At 36.5% G+C, this 21,044-nt stretch overlaps 1 protein-coding gene across 3 annotated transcripts in view; it reads right to left on the bottom strand.

Annotated features, from left to right (window-relative positions):
• Positions 1 to 3,275: 3,275 nt before the first annotated feature.
• The window catches only part of ece2b (endothelin converting enzyme 2b), a 72,554-nt gene continuing 54,785 nt past the window's right edge, over positions 3,276 to 21,044 (bottom strand). For all 3 annotated transcript variants that reach the window (XM_084419244.1, XM_084419246.1, XM_084419245.1), the window contains 14 exons: positions 19,239 to 19,385; positions 19,045 to 19,107; positions 18,755 to 18,943; positions 14,599 to 14,741; positions 14,193 to 14,307; positions 10,880 to 10,990; positions 10,605 to 10,703; positions 10,373 to 10,450; positions 9,520 to 9,623; positions 9,321 to 9,431; positions 9,156 to 9,223; positions 7,890 to 8,080; positions 6,929 to 7,024; positions 3,276 to 4,617 (listed from right to left, as the gene is read on the bottom strand). In XM_084419244.1, coding sequence (XP_084275370.1) covers positions 4,441 to 4,617; positions 6,929 to 7,024; positions 7,890 to 8,080; positions 9,156 to 9,223; positions 9,321 to 9,431; positions 9,520 to 9,623; positions 10,373 to 10,450; positions 10,605 to 10,703; positions 10,880 to 10,990; positions 14,193 to 14,307; positions 14,599 to 14,741; positions 18,755 to 18,943; positions 19,045 to 19,107; positions 19,239 to 19,385 — 1,692 coding nt within the window. In that variant the 3' untranslated portion in view covers positions 3,276 to 4,440. The remainder of the gene's footprint in view (positions 4,618 to 6,928; positions 7,025 to 7,889; positions 8,081 to 9,155; positions 9,224 to 9,320; positions 9,432 to 9,519; positions 9,624 to 10,372; positions 10,451 to 10,604; positions 10,704 to 10,879; positions 10,991 to 14,192; positions 14,308 to 14,598; positions 14,742 to 18,754; positions 18,944 to 19,044; positions 19,108 to 19,238; positions 19,386 to 21,044) is intronic.

Raw genomic sequence — 21,044 nt, forward strand, 5'->3', positions numbered from 1 at the left:
AAAGGGACGGCTCTGGAGAGCTGGCAGAGCTGGAAACGTCTAGATAGCCGGCAGAGCTGGGAGCGTCTGGAAGGCTGACAGTGGGAATGACCCCTGGTGGACCGGTTGAGTTGTTGATATCTGGAGGACCAGCTGAGAAAAAGGTCTCAGGAATGCCAGCTGAATGACTGAGGATCTCTGGAATGTCTATTGAGAAGGAAGTGTCCGGCAGGGCAGGGAGCCAGGAACGAGCCAGCAGAGCATGAACTGGGGACTGGAGAAATTTAAAGAAGTTCCCTCTGGTCGGATTGAGGTGGAAATAAATGACAACCTTGGCTGAGGCGAGGGAGCATGGGACGACCTTTGTGCCCGAGATGAGGAAGCTTGGTACGGCCACCTGAGCCGAGGGAGTTTGGAGTGGCCTCCTTGGCCGAAAAGAGGGGGCTTGGTACGCCCACCTAGGTTGAGAAAAGGAAGCTTGGAACGGCCTCCTTGGCCGAGAAAGGGGGGCTTGGTATGCCCACCTTGCCCGAGAAAAGGAAGCTTGGAACTGACTGGGACAGCGGCCTCTGCTGGAGATCGCTGGAACACAAAGGTAATTCTAACGCGATCCACAGGTGAGTAGAGCAGCTAAGAACTCTGTATCCTTATAAGCCAAACACTGACTGAATGCGTGTGTGTGCTTATAAAGGAGTGAAGATGAGTGAAGTGATGAGGATCAGGTGCGGGTTATTGGTAACTATGGTAACTGATTGTTTGGCACACAGGGGTACTTTGACAGGGGAAATGTGACAGAAACATAAAAATCTAAGTAATATAAAAACAATATTTATTACTACATTACCTACATAAATTGCACCAAAAATATTTCAGAAGTAACAAAGAAAATAGTTTAAAAAACCAAGTGAAAATTTAGGCTTTTTTTTTATAATATATATCCTTTATTTCATGTTCATTGACAGTTCTCTAGGTTGAATGTAGCACTACACACTGGGCAGAGCATATCCCCCTCTCAACTAATATTTCAGGGAATGTTGTCTGATTAAAAAAAAGAAAGAAAGGAAAAACACAACTATTAGACAGTGTAACCTCTCAAATACCAATGCCAGCCTTACACAAGAGACATGACAACAAACTACAGTTGATTAAATGGTGAATGTACACTCTATAAATTAAATAAGGCATCTTCTTGAAGATGATTGACAATGCCAGTATTTCAACGGTGAGTGGGTGGATCACCCTGTATCATCCCATAATTTTGAACGGAATGTGGTATGTGGCACATTTAATGACATTCTGGAAAAGAACGATTCGCATCTATCATTTCTATAATTGAACTTCTTTGAAACACTGAAAGTGAAGTGTGAGTGTCAGAATGTGATAGATACCTCCAATTACACTCAAGCCAAAGCTCAATAAATGGCTTTCATCCAGCAAAAACATTAAGATAATCAGTCTTTCAGTTCTCAAAATGAAATTCTCGATTGGCATTTTGGTATTTGAGACTGAAATGGCAAATAAAGCAGGCATATAACACACTTAAATGGCATTTACTGGCTATTAAAGGCTTTGAAACATTTCAAGTTTCCATTTTTTTCAACATAAATTGGAATCTATTTAAGTCTATCTATGTACATCGTATTCCATAGGTCTACAGTAAGTAATTAAGGCCAAAACCAAATGCCTCTCCATGGCAAAACATTAGACTGACATCTGCCCCATAATCCTCATGGAGCCCATGAATGGAAAAATATTCATGGTGTTATACAAAGCGGAAGTCAGGAAGCGTTCAGTAACATAATTCAATCAAACTTAAAACAAAGCACTAAAACTTCCAAGAGTGTTGATAGACAACATGAAGAAAGACTGACTAAACAGTTCAAGGAATAATTCACCCAAAAATGAATATTTTGCCATCATTTGCCTCAGTCCCTTCAATGGAACAAAAAAGGAGATATTTTGAAAAATGTTCATGCTCTTTTCCATTCAGAGAAAGCATACAGTGAAGCATTCAGAATTTTCATTTTTGGGTTAATTATACCTTAAATAGCTTTACTAAATGAGCGTGTCACAATAATCTACAGTGTTTGCACTGTAGATTATAGTACTTGCACTGTAGATTGTAGTACAATTTACTACAAATTGAATGGCAGTAACATTCATCGGTTAACCTCATCTCGGCGTAGCTAATAACTGTAGCGCTCTCAGCCTCTGGCTATGTAGGAAAAAGAGTTGAAACGTGTATGTTTATATGCCAGCTGTCGGAATAAGATGCCAAACACACTTACAGCTTTTAAAATGGTGCAATTCAACTGTGGTTTAAAATAAACAAAAGGTGAAGTCAGCAGCATTCAAAATACATCAAATGACACAACCGGCTTGCTTCGGGAAAGCAAAAGCCAGGCTCAAAAGAAAAACTGGCCAATCAACACTTCAACAGAACAAACATTCAGATTAAAATGTCCTCGCAGGGTCAATTTACAGCAACTGAAAACTCAGGAGATGGGATTGGACACAGCAATCCAACCTGAAATGAGTAATTGAATCGCTCTACACATACAATGATGTCTGATGCAACTCTCTGAAACACTTTAGGCATGCTGGAAAGTTTAGCACGGGTGAATCTCAAGAAACATGTCAAGAATATGTCATATTTCAATTCAACTTGATTGAAAATGAAGCCTGTTATTAAGATTTCTTGCATTGTGACATTATTTTTCAAACGTTTATCCCACAAATCTCATTATTGTAATGCAAAAGAAAAAACAATGTCATTAACACCATAATAAAAATGGGGTAAGATTTGTTTATGTTTTTGAAATAAATGCTCACCAAGACTGCTTTAATTTAATAAAAAATACAGTGAAAATCAGTGGTATTGTGAAATATTATTACAATTTACCGTTTACTTATTTAATATATTTGAAGATTTAATTCATTCCTGAGCTGAATTTTCAGCATCATTATTCTTCATAAATCATTCTAATATGCTGATTTCTTATTATTATCAATGCTGAACACAGTTGTGCCGCTTAATATTCTTGTGGAAACCTTGATACCGTTTTTTCAGGATTCTCTGATGAATAGAAAGGTCAAAAGAAGATCATTTATTTGAAATAGAATGTTTTTGTAACAATGTAAAAGTCTTTACTGTCACTTCTGTTCCATTTAATGCATTCTTGCTAAATAAATGTATTCATTTCTTTCAATTAAAATTGTACTTACCCCAAACTTTTAAACGTTAGTGTGCACATATAATTTAATTTATTATAATTTAATTTATAATTTTCTTATTTCGGTGGTATTTGTTGTACAACCTCTAATTTATGTTGATTTCAAAAAAGTTATTGTATTACATTATTTGTTTACTGGAACATTATTTACAGAGTATAATCTAATGAACTGTCGGTAATTTGAGGAATAATGTGTTAGATTGTCATGAAAAATTCGAAATAGTTCTAAAAATAGACATTTTTAATGCAAATAATCCTAATAATCTATTGATTTCGGGGTGAAATATGACTCGAACATTTGTGAGATTCACCCTTTTAGTGGTTTTGAGAACGTAACGTGAGTATTTCAGCAGACTTGACAAAGTTCAAACAACGTGGAGACGTCCCTTCACAGACACACTGACACAGAAACACAGCGTTCACATACAAGTAAATGTCTTTAGGCAAACACACTGGATTTACACTGGAATGGAATTACTGAAGGTCGAAGCAGTGCAAATTTCCACTTTCGCTTACACAAGGAACAAAACTAAAATTGTTCTTTGGCAAAGAGCAGTTTAAAATGAACATTTCATTTCAACTTTGTCAAGATCTAAACATGATACACAGGTGGGATGAACAAACAGTGGCTCTCCCTGTCATTAGATAGCGTTTCAATGAAATCACAATTGGGAAATATGCTTCCTTCCTTTCCTGTGGGGGGTGGGGGGGGGGGGGGGGTGGGGATGTCGTTCCACAGATGTCGTTCATCACTTCCTGTGAGGTCACCATGATAACGTGAATCTCCCTGTGAAGTCATCACAGATGGAGCCGAACGTTTCCTGTGAGGTCACGGAGACACATATTCCCAGTGGCGTCACAGTGGTCATATCTTCCAAATCCGAAGACAAGCAATCAGGGTATGAAGCGCAGAATCACACATGTAAGCGTTGGACGGGGGCCCATTAATGTCCATCGAGTTCAGCAAACAAATAAATAAAGCGAGCCCACGTGGGCTGATGTGGCGGCAGAGGAAAATTTGATATCGGTCGATTCGAACACTGGAGAACATCAACGTTGGCAGGCGCTCGCCTCATCCTCCTGCATTCGGCCCAACTCCTCAAATAACTTTAGCACATAAATTAAAAAACAGTGCTTGAGAAAGAGCCCAAACTGTCCGTTCAGCGTGTTTTTTTTGTTTGGCCAGGCTGGTCTGTGTAAGCAAGCTGGTGTTTTGTGGGTGCCAGTCCTACCACACCTCACAGCGGTGGCCTGAGTTCATGGGAGAGCCCAGCGGACACTGGAAGTGCTCTGCGAAGTCGGGCGAGTTGGACAGGGTGCCGATGACGCGGTATTTGGGCGGGCTGTGAGGGTCCGTCATCAGGCCCTCGTGAGCGCTTTCTGGCGTTCGGACAGAGCACCAGACCTGAGAAGAAGAGCCAAAGGAATACGTTTCTGAGACCACATGTTTTCACAATCATTGTTCTGGTTTGTATTGTTTTTAGTGTTGCTGTACGGTGGACGAGGCCGTGCATATTCACAATACTTTATATTAAGTGCCTTATTTAACAGGTATTATATTAAATTAAAAATATGTGATCCAGGATCACAAAACCAGTCACAAGTAGCACTGGTATATTTGTGTTATTCGGGTATACGTATATATACATATAGTTGTATTAGCCAACAATACATTGTATAGGTCAAAATGATCGATTTTTCTTTTATGCCAAAAATCATTAGGATATTAAGTAAAGATGATGTTCCATGAAGATATTTTGTAAATTTTCTACTGTAAATATATAAAACAGCACAATCGCGAACATAAATGGACAACTTTAAAGGTGATTTTCTCAATGTTTAGACTTTTTTACACCCTCAGATTCCAGATATTCCAGATTTTCGGCCAAATATTGTCCTATCCTAACAAAAAGCTTAGAAAGCTTATTTATTCAGCTTTCAGATGATGTATAGGTCTCAATTTCAAAAAATGTACCCATGTGGTTTTGTGGTCCAGGGTCACATATCGGTAACACTTAAGGTTGTTTATGATTTACAGCAAATATTAAGTAAGGGCTTATTACATGGCTACCTACCAAATAAATCAATAATTTGACACAAAATATTGATTTACAAAGGGGTTTATTGATTTAAAAACGATTGTATTGCTTCCGCTAAAGAAAATAGTCCGTTCCGTCTCTACAGTTAGAATCCTGCGTCCATAGCAACGCTCTGTTTTTCATGGCAACGGTGTGTTATACTGTTATCAAGAAATAACAGACCGCATTCTACATTAGAATTCAACCAAGCCATGTAATAATTCATATTAATTTATACATATAATAATATACTAACATTGTAATAGTAACATTTTACAATAAGGCCCCATTAGATTACGCATTACCTAACTAACAATGAGGAAGACATTTGCTACAGTTTTTAATAATCTTTGTTAATAAAAAATGCAACTGTTCATTAGTTCATGTCAGCTCAGGTCCATTTAATAATACTAACAGATACAACTTTTGAATTGAATAATGTACTATCAATGTTGATATTAACATTATCTAAGAGTACTTAATGTTTTAGAAGTATTTTTCATTGTTAGTTCATGGTAACTAATGTAGTTAACTAATGTTAACAAATGAAACCTTATTGTTTTACCATTGTGTTACCATTATAATATATAACATCATACATTTATCTGAAGGCTAACCAGAATTCATTTAATTAAGATAAACCCAGACAATTATAATATTTAATATTAACATTATTTTCTACATTTAGTAATATATTAACATATATAAGTTATATTAATCTTAACATATTAACATAATATAATTATTTATATAATATATATATATATATATATATATATATATATATATATATATATATATATATATATATATATATATATATATTACTTTAATATTACATATTAACATTAGATTAAGAAATTCTCAAAAAAATTTAATCATTGATAATGTATTAATCTTTAAATATTATTTTATCATTAAAGAACATTAAATTGTTATTTTATTAAGAAAGTCATTACTTTTTCTGTCACCACATCATAAAGTGCCTAAAATAAGGTTAAGTTATAATATAATGTACAGTATATAAAGTATGAACACTAACCAAAATTCATTTTGTTAAGATTTATCAAGGCAATATTAATTTCTACATGTAGTAATATATTAACATTATAAGTTAGATAATATTAATATATGAACTAAATATATTTATATATGAAATTACAGAAATCATTTATTATATATTCCAGATTATTCTATAATATATTACATATTAACATTTACCAAGATTAAGGTGTGCTGTAAGAAGATCAAAATTCAAATCACTGGTAGTTTATTAATCTTGGTTAATATATACTATAATAATACGTTTATATTAATTTTATAATTTATATTTTAAAATTTAAATATATTATTAAGAAACAAATAATTGACTTTAAAAGTTACTTTATTAATTAAAAATATTTATTATTTTTATTTATATTTATTATTTATTAAAATTATTTTATTCAGCAAATTCATTACTTATACTGCCACCACATCATTTAGTGCCTGACATGTAAAATAGGTTTAATATTTGGCTTGTATTGGTGAGGCACAGCATGTTTACCAGGTACACAGTAGTTGAATGAACAGGTGTTTCACGTCATACTTGTTATTATTTTTGCATACTTGCTTCTCTTTTTGTGTGTCTTTTCATACCTGTGCAAAACCTAAGAAGAAGAGCTGGTCGTTTGTCAGATTGACAGCGGGGAGTCTTTTCTCTTCACCATTCTTCTTCACCCATGACCTGTACGCCTGTCAAAACAAAGATCTCAAAATCAGGCATTTGTCTTTGTTCAATTTAACTGCAACATTTGCATTAGCTTGGGGAAGAGAAATGTCTAGTGATTTCTATCCATCACCAGAAGGGGGACCCTCGGGAACCACAAAATATCTTCAAAAACATAAACATTTCCACGGGATGGTTTTATAAAGTGTACTTCTTTAATGTCTTTAAAAGGCTCTAAATGACCATCCACTCTTAATGTGGACAGAGCATACTGTAAATTCTTAGGCCTGTCGTTTAAATTATTAAATGGTTATAAATAAATTACGTGAGTGCCCATACAAATACTGGGTATTTAGGAAAGAGAGTTTTGCAGGGTTGATTAGAACACAGGCTTAATGTCTGCTTTATTTACAAAAATGTAGCCTACACCCCATGTTGTAATATGCACATTTATTAAATGACAAAAAAGCTATAAAATTAAAAGAAAAGAAAAGAAATGTAACCAGTGTCAGGTAAGTTACACTTCAACAGTGCAATTGGATTACTTTCCTAATTACTCACTTTTTCCTAATTTATACTATTTATTCTAAATCCCATATCAACCTCGACCAGTTGACCAATACAAGGATAGACATGGAACTGCTTTTTAATTCCTTAAAATAAATCATACAAAACTGCATAAATTATTCTTGAACTGACAAAGCATTTAAAGAGTGAGGGTTGCATAAAAACATACATTTTAACATTAGATGACATTAAATTGATGAAAAATGAAATCTGTAATAAAATTACAGAAAAATAAGAGTAGTGCCTTACTTTACTGTAATTAAATGACAGTAATTAATGACTTACTGTAGTAATGCACTATACCCAAAACTGAATGTAACCTACGTGATAGGCAGCTTTCAGACCACCGTTGTCTGCTATGTTTTCACCCAGCGTCTGTTTTCCATTAATGTGCTCTCCATTGATGGTGTACTGAGTGTACTGATCGACCATACACTCGGTGCGGTTCTTAAACGCCTCCACTGAGGAGTTCTGCCACCACGGTCGAAGGTTTCCATCTTTGTCATACTCTCTGCCTGTGTAATACAATTAAAGGGTTATATAATGAAATACTGAATTGTATTGATGCACTATAAAAAATGTATCGCAACTTTAAGAGCTCAAAAAGACCTTCATTTTGCAGACAATGCAGACCTTATTTGGGACAATTCTTATGGGACAAACAACACCAAATAGGACAGACAGTTTGACACAGAGCACTTGCTGAAGAGCAAAAAGCTAACTCTGTTGTGTGCCAGCGTCCCTTTGTAACTTCCATGTATGCCGTCACACGTTACGTCATGACGCAACACCAATCAAGACTGACTTAGTTGCATTCATGCTTCAGAGCCGCTACGCTAAGGGCGTTCCCCAAAGTGTCTTATCGACACAGTTCGAGTTCCCTCGAAAGGGACCTGCGTTTTTGACAACTTTAACATGCTATATAAAAATATCTGTGGGGTATTTTGAGCTAAAACTTCACATACACACTCTGGGGACATCAGAGATTTATTTTACATCTTGTGAAAAGGGCATTATACCACCCCTTTAATTACTATTTTAACTGATGTGTTATTCAATTTAACATTTAAAGTTAATGTATTTAAATCTCTTTGTAATGATGAAGTTTAAGATATATGACATACAAGTTTCAATAGAAATGACAAAGTATATTTTAATTTACCATAATGCTTGTCGGTATATATATTTAACTACATTTCAAAGACAATAGAAGTAATTATGAAACTACTTATAAAGATTAACTTAAGTCCTATTTAAGTGGGTCAAATAGCACTCGAAAGGTCAGCTAATCGCATTTAGTACAAATTTTATTAAATTGATATTAACATGTAACTAAGTGTCCAACATCATTACATTCAGTTCACACTTAAGTATATTCTTTTAAAGTATATAATTTCCATAATAAATACTCTTTTTTTTAAAGTATGCTAAAGTGTACTACTTTTTCAAAAAGGACAATCACAATCAGTTTAATTGTAAGGGCCAGAGAGAACATTGAGAATGTTAATGGATTTTAATGGACTTTACTAATAATATTTTTGGCCATCAGGGAAAGACAAAAATATATGATATGATCCCCAGTGTACTAACCTTGATCATCAAATGCATGCGTTAACTCATGTCCCATGACCACTCCAATACCACCAAAGTTTAAAGCTCTGTGAAACACACCAAAACATCATAGTTGTTATAAACTCAGGAGTTTTTTTTTTATTTTTTGCAACAATGCTAACTATTTCAGCCATGTCTGCTCACTTGGGGTGATCGTGGGCGTAGAACGGGGCCTGTAAGATGCCAGCGGGGAAGACGATGCCATTCTTGGTTGGCATGTAGTAAGCGTTCACCGTGGGTGGAGTCATACTCCATCTACAGATGCAAAGATAGCGCAATCACAAATCAGCCACCGTCTTACAGGGAGCCTCTCTTCTCTCTTATCACACTCTGTTAAACTCACTGGTCTCTGTTTGGTGGCTTGCGGAGCTGGTCTGCCATCACTCGTGCTGAGAAGTTATAGAAGTTGATCATATTCTGGAAGAAGTTGTCTTCTGTAACCTCATACTACAGGAAAAAACACAATATAATATAATACAATATAATATAACCCTCTACGTTTTAAAAGATTCGGGACGGTAAGATTTAGTTGTTTTTGAATGTCTGATTCTCACCAAGGCTGCATTTATCAGAAAACAACAGTAATATTGTAAAAAAAAAAAAACGCCTGTGTTCTCTTTTAATATATTTTAAAATGTAATTTATTCTTGATATGTTAAAGCTGAATTTTCAGCATCATTACTCAGTGTCAAATGATCCTTCAGAAATCATTCTAATATGATGATTTGATGCTCAAGAAACATTTCGGATTATTATTGATGCTGAAAACAGTTGTCCTGTTTTTTTTGTTAATTGTTTTTGTCAGATTCTCTGATATTCAAAGAATAGAATTTGTTTGAAATATATATTTTTTTGTCAGAATGTAAATGTTTTACTGACATTTTTTTATCAATTTAATGCATCCTTGCAGAATTAAGTATAATAAAAAAAACATACTTAAAGCTTTTGAAAGGTAGTGCAATAGATTAAATTAAATTAAACGTATTATTTATCCACATTTACTAATTTAAATGTAAAATACAAATTATTTTTAATATTTAAATAATTTAAGGATCATTCAATCAATATGAACCGCTATATTTTTACATTGAAGCACAACTGCACTGCTAAATCTGAGAAGCTTTGAAAATAATTTAAACCTGGAAATAAAGTTTTAGGATTCTAAAGATGTAAATGAAAACTATTGGCTGACTCACCCCATCATACACATCATCAAGCTCTTTGGAGTCCAGAATGAAGTCTGGAAATCCGATCATGTCGTAGATGGCATCCGCCTAGAGCCAGAAAACACACTTTATCCTGATTTCTTGACAAGCAATGCAAAGTGTTTACAGTTAAGCTGTTTTTGCCGTCCTGAATCCCAGACAAATCCGCAAGTTTCAGTTATCCAGTCATGCTGCTGTCTCTGTCATTCTCATTCTCTCTCACCTTGTCCTTGGCAGCTTGTCGGGTTTGTTCATCCATCCAGTTCAAATCATCTAGTGCGTTTTTGAAAGCTGAACGGATTTCATTGATCATTCCCTCTGCCTGCGTTTTGACAGAAAAGATGAGGTTGTGAACTGTATAATTCACATTGCTGCCACATGATGGCAAACATGCATCACCAATGAGATTCTAAATTAATCATGAGGACATAAACTTGAATTGTCAAATTAAACAGTAGGTTTTAGTCTTACACTGACAAATGGCTTTGAGTAACTCACTATTTCTTTGCTCTGTTTGTCGAAGGTGGCTTTGACGAAAAGAGCACCCAATGCAAAACCAAGAGTGTCATCTGTGTTCCCAATACACGTCTGCCAGCGTGGGGTACAGGACTGAATAAAAAACAGACATATTGACAAATTACACACATGAAACAAGCAGTCATAAAATCACAAAATGGGGACCAGATTTTCGATGTCATTGTGTCAATATAAAACATGCTCCAACTAAACAACAACGCATCACTATATAATCTTTCTTCAATCATACTGATCACATACACATATCTCAAGAAAATGACTCTCTCTTTAAAGGAACAGTTCACATAGTTATGAAATTCAGATTTTTTTTCTCATTATGAAATAGAAATGTGGGTACACAAGAGAGCACACTTTCATGACTATGTTTCTTATCACACTTAGTGCAATTTCTAATAATTGTCACGTTTTAGTCCAGATGATGATAATATTTAGATGAAATTATTTATTGAATAAAACAAACGCAGGTAATCCACAGGTACAAAGAAGGCAACGAAACAGAGTGTAGACACGGCAATACCGTACAAGAACTTAGAATATGTTTACATGACCACAATGTAGTAAAAACAGATGACAACGTTGTCAAAGCGATCATCGTTCACATATATGACTAAAAACACTGGGTAACACTTTACTTTACAGTGTCCTTGTTACACATTACATGTAGTTACTGTAGGAATTACTATAAATTGTGCATAATTACATGCAACTAACCCCAAACAACACCCTACTCCTAAACCAAACCCTGTAGTAAGTACATGTGGTTAATTATTATTACTCAGTACTCAAATATATAATTACACTGTAACACGAACACCTTAAAATAAAGTGTGACCAAATGTTGTATTCTGCTGCCGGGCCAGTAGTTGGCGATGTCACTTTTGTAAAGAGAAACCCCACGCCTATAGACTGAACATATAAAATGCCACCGTTTTCACAAATTCACGTTTTTGTTGTTTACATGGAGACGGGAAAGGTATCGTTTTCAAAACCTTGCAATTCGAAACCCGTTTTCAAAAGATTGGCCGTTGTCGTGTAAATGAATGGCCAAAACGTATACAATTTAGCCGTTTTTTTAAAGCATATTTCAAAAACAATAGAAAAAATTACAAAATTATAAATAAAGATGTACAAATAAAGTCCTAATTTAAATAACATGCAATTACATGTTATAAAACATTACATTCAGTTCACACTTAAGAATATTCTTTTAAAGTATATTTCCATAACAAGTACTGTTTTTGGTAACACTTTACAATAAGGTTTCATTTGTTACATTAGTATGAACTAACAGTGAGCAATACATTTGTTACAGTATTTATTAATCTTCGTTAATGTTAGTTAATAAAAAATACACTTGTTCGTTGTTTGTTCATGTTATTTCAAAGTGCATTAACTAATGTTAAAGGCACACTATGCAGTTTCCGTTTTTCTCAAACAGCGACGAGTACTTGTATTTAACGTTACTGTCGTAATTACCACTCACGCAGAGCCGTCTCTGCACTCTTCCGACCGCGTTTTCTTCTTTTTCTTGCCATGATTCACGTCTGAAATGTGTACTAGTGTCTTCCATTGAGGCTGCTTCATATGTTGTTGATGTATGCGACGTCGTGCCGTAAAGCAAGTCGTGATTCTCGCGACATTTGTCAGGGCGCCACCTCTCAAACTTGCATTGCTGGTTTTGCCCGCTTTGCCATCGGGATGATTCGCCCAACTACGAGTTCGTTTACCATCGAAATGATTTCGAAGCTGTTATATTAAGGTACAAATCTTGCATAGTGTGCCTTTAACAAATACAACTTTTGATTATAATAATGTATTAGTAAATGTTAAAACTGACATCAGATTCAGACCTAGATTAATAAATGCAGAAGTATTGCTCATTCTTTGTTCACGTAAACTACATTTGTTTACTAATGTTAAAGGTGCTGTATGTAATTTTCAGCGACCTCTAGCGGTGATGTTTCAGATTGCAGCCAATAAGTTTACAAGCGCGTGCTCGAATTTATAAGCGAGCACTGTGGGTACCGAGACGCAACACACCGGAGAAAGCATCACACAACATGCTGGAAACTAAGGTAAACTCCCACTGCAACGTTACAATAATAGGCTACTTTTATCAGCTTGACGTTGAACTAATGCTCTATGCTCGTACCATGGTAAGTATGGAACCCTAGCAACCGTGCCGAATTTTGCCACTGCAAGCACCACTTCACATTTTCTTCAGGAAATGTACATACTAGGTTTGTAGATAAGGTTTTTCCATGATTCAAATGCCCTGCCGATGTTGAGCCGTGTTTTTTCACCCGAAGTTCATGCGATTCACGTCTGGCCTTACGAGCTTCAGCAGAAAAAAACTTTTTTTAAATTTTTTTTTCAATATGTGGAGTTTGTGTTGGAGTCTGTGTTGTGCTGGGAGCAGGTCGTTTCTTAGTGTTATCAGACATGTCATAAGTTGCATAAGTCATAAGTCCATGTCATAAGTTGCAGTGTCGTCGCTGTTGAGTGCAAAGTCAGTAGGCTAGACGAGGCGAGAGGCTCGGGAGCGCGCGTGCAGGTCACGTCACTGGATTTCGCGGTAAATCCGACCCGGCACCTTCACTTAAAAATAAGAATACTTGCTTTCCGAGGTAATAGCAAAACCCGCAAAGTAGATCATTTTTATGTGAGATTACAACCCCTTCACACACAGGCAATAAAAAAAGGATTCATTTTAGTAGAAAAGTTACATACAGCACCTTTAACTAATAAAACCTTATTGCAAAGTGTTACCGTTTTTTTAATCCATACAGTGAATGGGGAGTGGGGCTGTTGAGCTCTAAAAATACAATAAATGTATTATAAAAGTAGTCCATATGACACTAGGTAGCATACTTCAAGTCTTCTGAATCCATTTGATTGCTAATCATGAAGAACGCACTGAATGTTTGACTCATCAAGTTTGAATATGGGCAAATTCAAATGAGATTTGAGAAAATGAGTCATCTGTTCTTCACATAAAGCTTATCATATGACTTCATAAGATCTGTAATATTGTAAGGCATATAGACAATTTTTTTGGTAATATGAGGACTTTTTTTTTTGTCATTTCCCATGCTTGACAATCCCAGTCCCCATTCACTTCCATTACATGGAGAAGAAAGGATTTTTGTATTCCATGAAACATGTAATTTGGGATTGGAACAACATGAAGGCGAGTAAATAACTGACAACCAAATTAACACTTTTGCGTGAACTATTTCTTTAATTCATCCATACACACCCCAACTACACACACCTTTTTAGTGCCATAGAGGCTCTCCAGGAGCTTATCCTGAGCATTCTCAAACCTCTGGTCGAGACTAGACGCTCCTTTCTGCACCAGATTCCAGATCATGTAATTATTCAGAAGACTGGAGAAGAAAGAGAAAGAGTGCATCATAATATCTAAAAAAAGGACCATTCCTGCATGTGTATTCATTTATTTATACAGGTAGAGAGAGAGAGACAGTGTTACAGAAGATCTAAGGAAGGAATAGAATAAATGCATTAATATTCTTAGACGGAGAGGCAGAAGAGTGATAGAGGGCGAGAGAGAGACTGTTATTAGTACTGAATGTTCTGATACACAATCTAAACAGACGCTCTCAGAGGGGACGTCCTCTTCCTGAACTCTATAGTTGAAACCGTAGAGAAAGCCGTACCTGCGGTCGGTCTTGTTGATGAGCTCCGAAACTTGTTGCATGTATTCCTTGGCATAGACCACCACCGGCTCTGTGTCGTTTAACTCTAGCGGGGAAAGGACCGAGTTCAGATAATCCAACCATTCAACTGCCGGAGCCAACACCTATGACCGAAACAAATGTCATAATGTCATCAGTGAATATTTCCTCATTCATTTCAGTCTAATGCAATGTTAGAGTGTAAAATCACGTTAAGAACAATTACGAAAAAAAGCAAACACGGCCCTTGACCACCAGTGGGCGCGTTTCCATTAAAGATTTGCGCAAAACTTTTGCGATTTTTTCTAAATATCGACAAAAAACGATTGCGAAATTACGGCGTTTCCATTAACCGATGTTACGCGACTAGTACGTTCATTTTTTCCTCTCACGATAAGTCATTCCAAAAATCATGACAATGGACGTTGGTAAGTTTATATATATCACAGCCACGTACCGCACTAGACGTTATTATTATTAATGGGAGGAAACGTAGGCGTGTTATCCAAGCATTAATGGCAAGGAAAGACCCTTATACTGTGAGCGGCACATATGAGGTGTTTCTGGGTTTTTCTCACTCATTTCTGCTCTGAGGTTATTGTGGCATTTCTTTGAGGTTTAGAATCCAGTATTTCTGTCATTCTTTCTTCTCAAGAACTGTCTCGTATTCTGTCCAAACACACCGCGCCTTCTAAGTCAGGTGACTGTAAATGCGCAAAAACTGTTTCCATTGCAGTTTTGCGAAATATTCCTTTTTCGAATTGCCTGAAAAACCACCTCAGGCGAGCACAAAAACTTTTTTGCAATAAATGGGAGTTTTTGCGAAATTGACGTGTTTCCATTGAGCGTATTTTCAATTCGCAATTTCAATTTGCGCAATTTGAAGGGTAATGGAAACGCGGCTACTGACACCTATTGGTGTGGAGCTGCGTTACACGACAGCAAAAGTTTTCAGTTACGAAATGCAGCACAATTATGGAACTTGTCTCCATTGAGAATAAAAAAAAATATATAACTTTATATTTCATAAATTCAAATTTAAATTACTTTATATCTCACAATATGACTTTATATATTAATGTGAGTTTATATGTTGCGATTGTGACTTTATTTCTCATAACTGTGACTTTATATGTCACAATTGTGACTTTAAATTTCGCAATGTGACTCTTTATTGAAAATGCAGCTTTATAACTCACAATGTGAATTTAAATCTCATAACTTGGACTTTAAATCTCACAATGTGACTGTCTTTATCTTTCTATAGCAATTGTATTTCACGTAATTGTCACTTCATATCTAACAATTGCCATTTTTTTTTGTAAATGCGGCTGTGTAATTCACAATGTGACTATAGTTTATATCTTGCAGTGTCACTTTAACAATCTTACAATTGTAATTTTATCACACAATGTGACTTTATATCTTGCAATTGCGAATTTCTCATGATTGTCACTTTATATCTCACATCTGTGACTTTGTCTCATAATGTGATTTAATATTTTGCAGTGTGACTATATCTTGCAATGACAACTTTTTTTTCCTTTAATTGTCACTTTATATCTGACAATAGCATCTTTATATCTCACAAGGTGATATTATATCACACAATCTGACTTTGTTTTGTCACTCACAAATATTTTACTCTACAGTTGAAGCTTTAGTAATAGGGGTTACTGAATATTATTCAGCTGTTCATATCTCAACATAACATAGCCATCATTAAGTGGTGATGCACTTTAATTAAACCTTTTGTAGGCCACTAAAACATGGAGAGTTACATTTAATTATGACCAATTTCCATTTTTCCATAACCTTGGCTGTGAAAGCTTTGCTCGTCTCAATGTTTTCCCCTTAATGATTTCTCTTTCAGCCGTGAAAAGGACACAGAATGCGTGTTCGGATTCGCTCTCACACAAAATCCTCAAATAATCAGCAGGCTAGAGTCAATAACCTGCATGTTTGCATTCCTGAAACCTAGATGCAATTCTAGCCGCTCTGCCCTTGGGTGTAATATAACAAAGACCTCCATCGTAAACACACAGCTGAAAGCCCCCATCTACCCTCATTCCCCACATAGCCTTCATCCCTAGTGTGGATTTCTGGCAGATGAAAACAAATGAGGTGACTAAAATGGACTATTTTCTGTCTCGTATGGTTTGAGAAGCTGTGTTTTTTTTTTTATAAACTCAAAACCAAGCGAACCCTTGAGGTTGCTCTGCATAAAGACATGCAAAATAAGAAGTGACAGTTGCAAGCTTTGTCTAATGAGGTAAAATACAATTACATTCAGAAATGCCTTTAAAAAAGTATGTATTTTTTTCTGTTAAAACAAGGGCTGTCACTTTTAAAATGTTACAATATAAGATTAATTAAACATGGTTCATGCAGTTAAATTAACATAAGTATTTAATTTCACTTTATAAATGATTCATTCTGTTCTTTATTATTTCCACGAACTGCTTAGAACCTTCTGATCTGATTGGAAATGATCGCAGATACATCTTAATACCATCTAGTTCCTAGTAAAGCACCCGTTAATCAGTAAATGATGGATAAAATCCATTTATGAAAAATCCATTATGTTCTCAGGATGCTCGGACATCAGAAACATGAACAGAACAACCAACAATAATGCAACACAGACGGAACAAAGACTAACTGAAAACAGGCTCAATATATACTAACTCGAACCAATGAGAGAAACGAGAAACAGGTGTGGTGCATTAATAAAACAATGAATAACCATGGAAACAAATGCCAACAATGGAAACGGAACAGGAAACGAAGCAAAACCAACAAAGAACCAATAAACAACTGAAACTCAGACATAACTGTCAAGGTCTGTTAATTTCATTGTGTTTTTCTCTCTTTTTTTTTTCTTTTTTTTTTTGAGAGTGAGTAAAGAGCACTTTTATAAATTTGTGTCACCTTCACAAAATGCAGAACCTAAATATTACACATTTTATGTTATAGTGCTTTCTTTCCTTAAAAAAAAGCCCAGCATGTTAAGTCAAACATAAGAATCCTCCCAGGTGTCACCACACATCTGAGCTCCACGGCTACCAGAGACGTTTGCTCATCACATTCAAGAGAATAGTGACATGAATATATAATGTATTTGTCTTCAGCTTTAAGGCTGAAGAACTGCTGGTAATTTTGCACACTCTTGCTTGAGATGGTTTTCTTACAAATTGCGTAAGAAGGAAAACATTCCATACACGGAGATAGAAACAAGTACTACACATGTATATAACCAACTAGACATCAATTGTGAAACAACTATATACAATTATTATTTTAGAATGGGTTAGGGTTAGGATTAGTATAATAACCATAAGCATTAAATAATATTAACAACAACAATAATAGTCATCATCAAAAATGTATTTGTAACAAAAACCTTTTTGAAAAGAGTGGACTTATTCCCTTTATACTGACAGCAGACATAATGTAATCAGTAAGCGATCAACCGTCATGCTCACTCCTCCACCTCACTACTTCACTGTACAGTTGCTCAGCAACTGTTTCCACGGAAATCACAGGAGCCTTCATAAAACAAAAGTTTCAACGCAGGTGCTCAAAGAAAAAAATCTTAATAATTAAATGATGGGGAGGAAAAAAGCCAGAAGACACAAAAAGGAATTAATATTTATGCACAGAAGGATAAAAGATATGGTGTCCTGTTGAGTCAGATATATGAGCCAGTGATAGACAGAGATAGACATAGATAGATAGATAGATAGATAGATAGATAGATAGATAGATAGATAGATAGATAGATAGATAGATAGATAGATAGATAGATAGATAGATAGATAGATAGATAGATAGATAGATAGATAGATAGATAGATAGATAGATAGATCTACAAATTTACACAGACACACAATGGCAAACCTGACTCCATGCGTTGTGCATTATTCATGAACTCTCTCTTCTTGTATCTCAAACAAACACTTTTAATAAGCAATGTCTGAAACACACTCATTAATGATACTAATGATCAACTAATGATCCCAGATTTTCAGCTCAGAATTTCATAGCTTGCTCAACACACTTTCATCTGTTTACCGCAATACTACACCAACCCTCATAACTTTTGTCTAACTAAACACTCGTGAACCTGCACACGCACCTGGAGTTCAGCTATCGTTATCTTGTGGTAAATCTTTTCCTCGTCTCGCCGTTCGTCCTGAGGAACCGTGATGTTAGCCAGCGCTGTCTCGAAGTCCAGAATTTGCTGCATCTGACCCCGAGTGGAATTCTTGTCTCCTCCCAACAACAATCCCAACTCTATCATGTAATCCAGATAAGCCTTCAACACCTACAGCCAGATCAGTGGCAGGCTATTAGACATGGACTAAAAGCAACTTTAAATATTACAAAATGCCTTAAAATATTGATACTTTAAGTTCTTCATGATACCTTCTCGTTTGTTTTATTGAGGTAATAATCCCGGGATGGGAGGAAGAGTCCTGATTGGTCAGCCTGGAGAAAGTTTACACAGGTGAGCAAACACCACAGGTGTGATAAATATAGCAAATACAATAAAACAAACATGGAACAAAAACTTTCAAACAGCAGATGTTCATTAAAACCTGATAACTGAGTCAATGTACCTGAATGACATTACTGTTAGAGTTTTTAGGGTCCACGCTGACACCAACAGTGAAGAAGGGCTGAGCTCTGTAAGGTCCAGAAACTATCTTTAAAACGTCCAGAAAATTATCTTTATCCCAGGACTCTGTGATGTTCCAGCCTCCTATCTACACACACACAAACACAAAGAAAAGGAAAAACATCAGTTTCTAGCAAAAAGACTGAGGTGGGCCTACTGTAGAAATCAAAAGTGACCCTATTTACTATCTTTTACTATATTCATCATCTTTTTTTGGGATAAATGTGTTCGCTAACTGTATGCATTTAACCAAGAAAATTCCCAGAAATTCCCAGAAATGTTAATGTGGGGGCAAGAAATTATCTGTTTCATCTATTTATTATCTAACATATTGCATTAATGTTTCATATTGAGAAATGTAAAGAATGTGAAGAAAACACAACAATTCCAAAATTGCATTACAATTCACATAGTTTAATGTTAATGTTAACAACGGTTGCAATAACAACAAGAAATGGCAGGATCCAAATGCGGCAGTAGATTTATTAAACAAAACTCAAAGAAACAAAATACTCAGAGTAATTAGACTATATAAACTGGAACAAAACAACCTGTAAATCAGAGGAGAACAGACAAATTAACTGAACAAAACACAGGGCATAACATATCCCCCAATCAAGAAGGTGCGGCCTTGCCTCATTAACTATTAACTATAAAAATTACAAATAGTCCAACTGAGGAGTGCTGGAGGGGGCTTAGGTGGGGGACGCTGAGCAGTGAAAGTGAAAGTGACATGTGAAGGTCAAGTATGGTAACCCATACTTGGAATTTGTCCACTGCATTTAACCCATCTAAGTTAGTGCACACACATTAGGAGTAGTGAGTAGTGCACACACAGTGCAAACCATGGACACACACCCAGAGCAGTGGGCAGACATTTTTGCTGTGGCGCCAAGGGAGCGATTGGGGGCTAGGTGCCTTGCTAAAGGGCACCTCAGTCATTTCCTGCCGGTATTGAGAATCAAACCCAAAACTTTCGGGTTACCAGTCCAGGCATAAGAGATGACCACTGGAGCCAGGGCGGAGCAGACAACATGAAGAGAGCAGGGATGAGACGACGGCAGCAGAAGCCAAGGTGGAGTTAGCAGTAAGAGGAGCCAGGGCGGAACCCCCAGCAGGAATCCTAAGACGTAAGCCCACAGCGGAGATGAGGGAGAGATGGGCCATGGTGGAGGCTTGGCAGGCAGAACCAGGGGGACAACTGACTGAGATGAGGCTGAGGGCGACACAGAAGGTCCTGAAAACCAAGGCAGAGCTGTGGGGGCAAACGGCCAAGGCAAAGCCAGGGTGCCGGCATACTGAGGCGGAGCTGGTGTGCCCGAGGACTGAGGTGGAGCCGGAGGGAAGGTGGAGCCCGATGGAGCCAAAGGGGTGGAGGGATGAGTGAAAGACGAAGGCCCGTATATCCATGGCAATGGTAGATTCGACGACTGACCAAGGCTGAGGCGGAAGGACGAGGAAGCCCAGTGGAGCTGTAGGGACCATGGTCCCAGGTGGAGCCAAAGGGGGCGAGGAGCCATTGTGAAGCCGACAGGTCGACGAGCCCAGGTGGAGTGACGGGCTTGGAGGTTGGTTGTAGGCGGAGCAAACGGGTCGACAGTCCAGGGCTAAACTGACGCAAGACCATGATGCCCTGAGCAGACAGCATAGGTGGAGACAGAGGACTGATGAGAGGCAGTGAAGACAGAGCAGAATGACTGGGCAGTGTAGACAGGAGTTTAATAAACAGTATTTCTTGCCTATGGAC

This window comes from Rutilus rutilus (genome assembly GCF_951802725.1).
Source record: "Rutilus rutilus genome assembly, chromosome: 9".
In the NCBI taxonomy this organism is placed as follows: Eukaryota; Metazoa; Chordata; class Actinopteri; order Cypriniformes; family Leuciscidae; genus Rutilus; species Rutilus rutilus.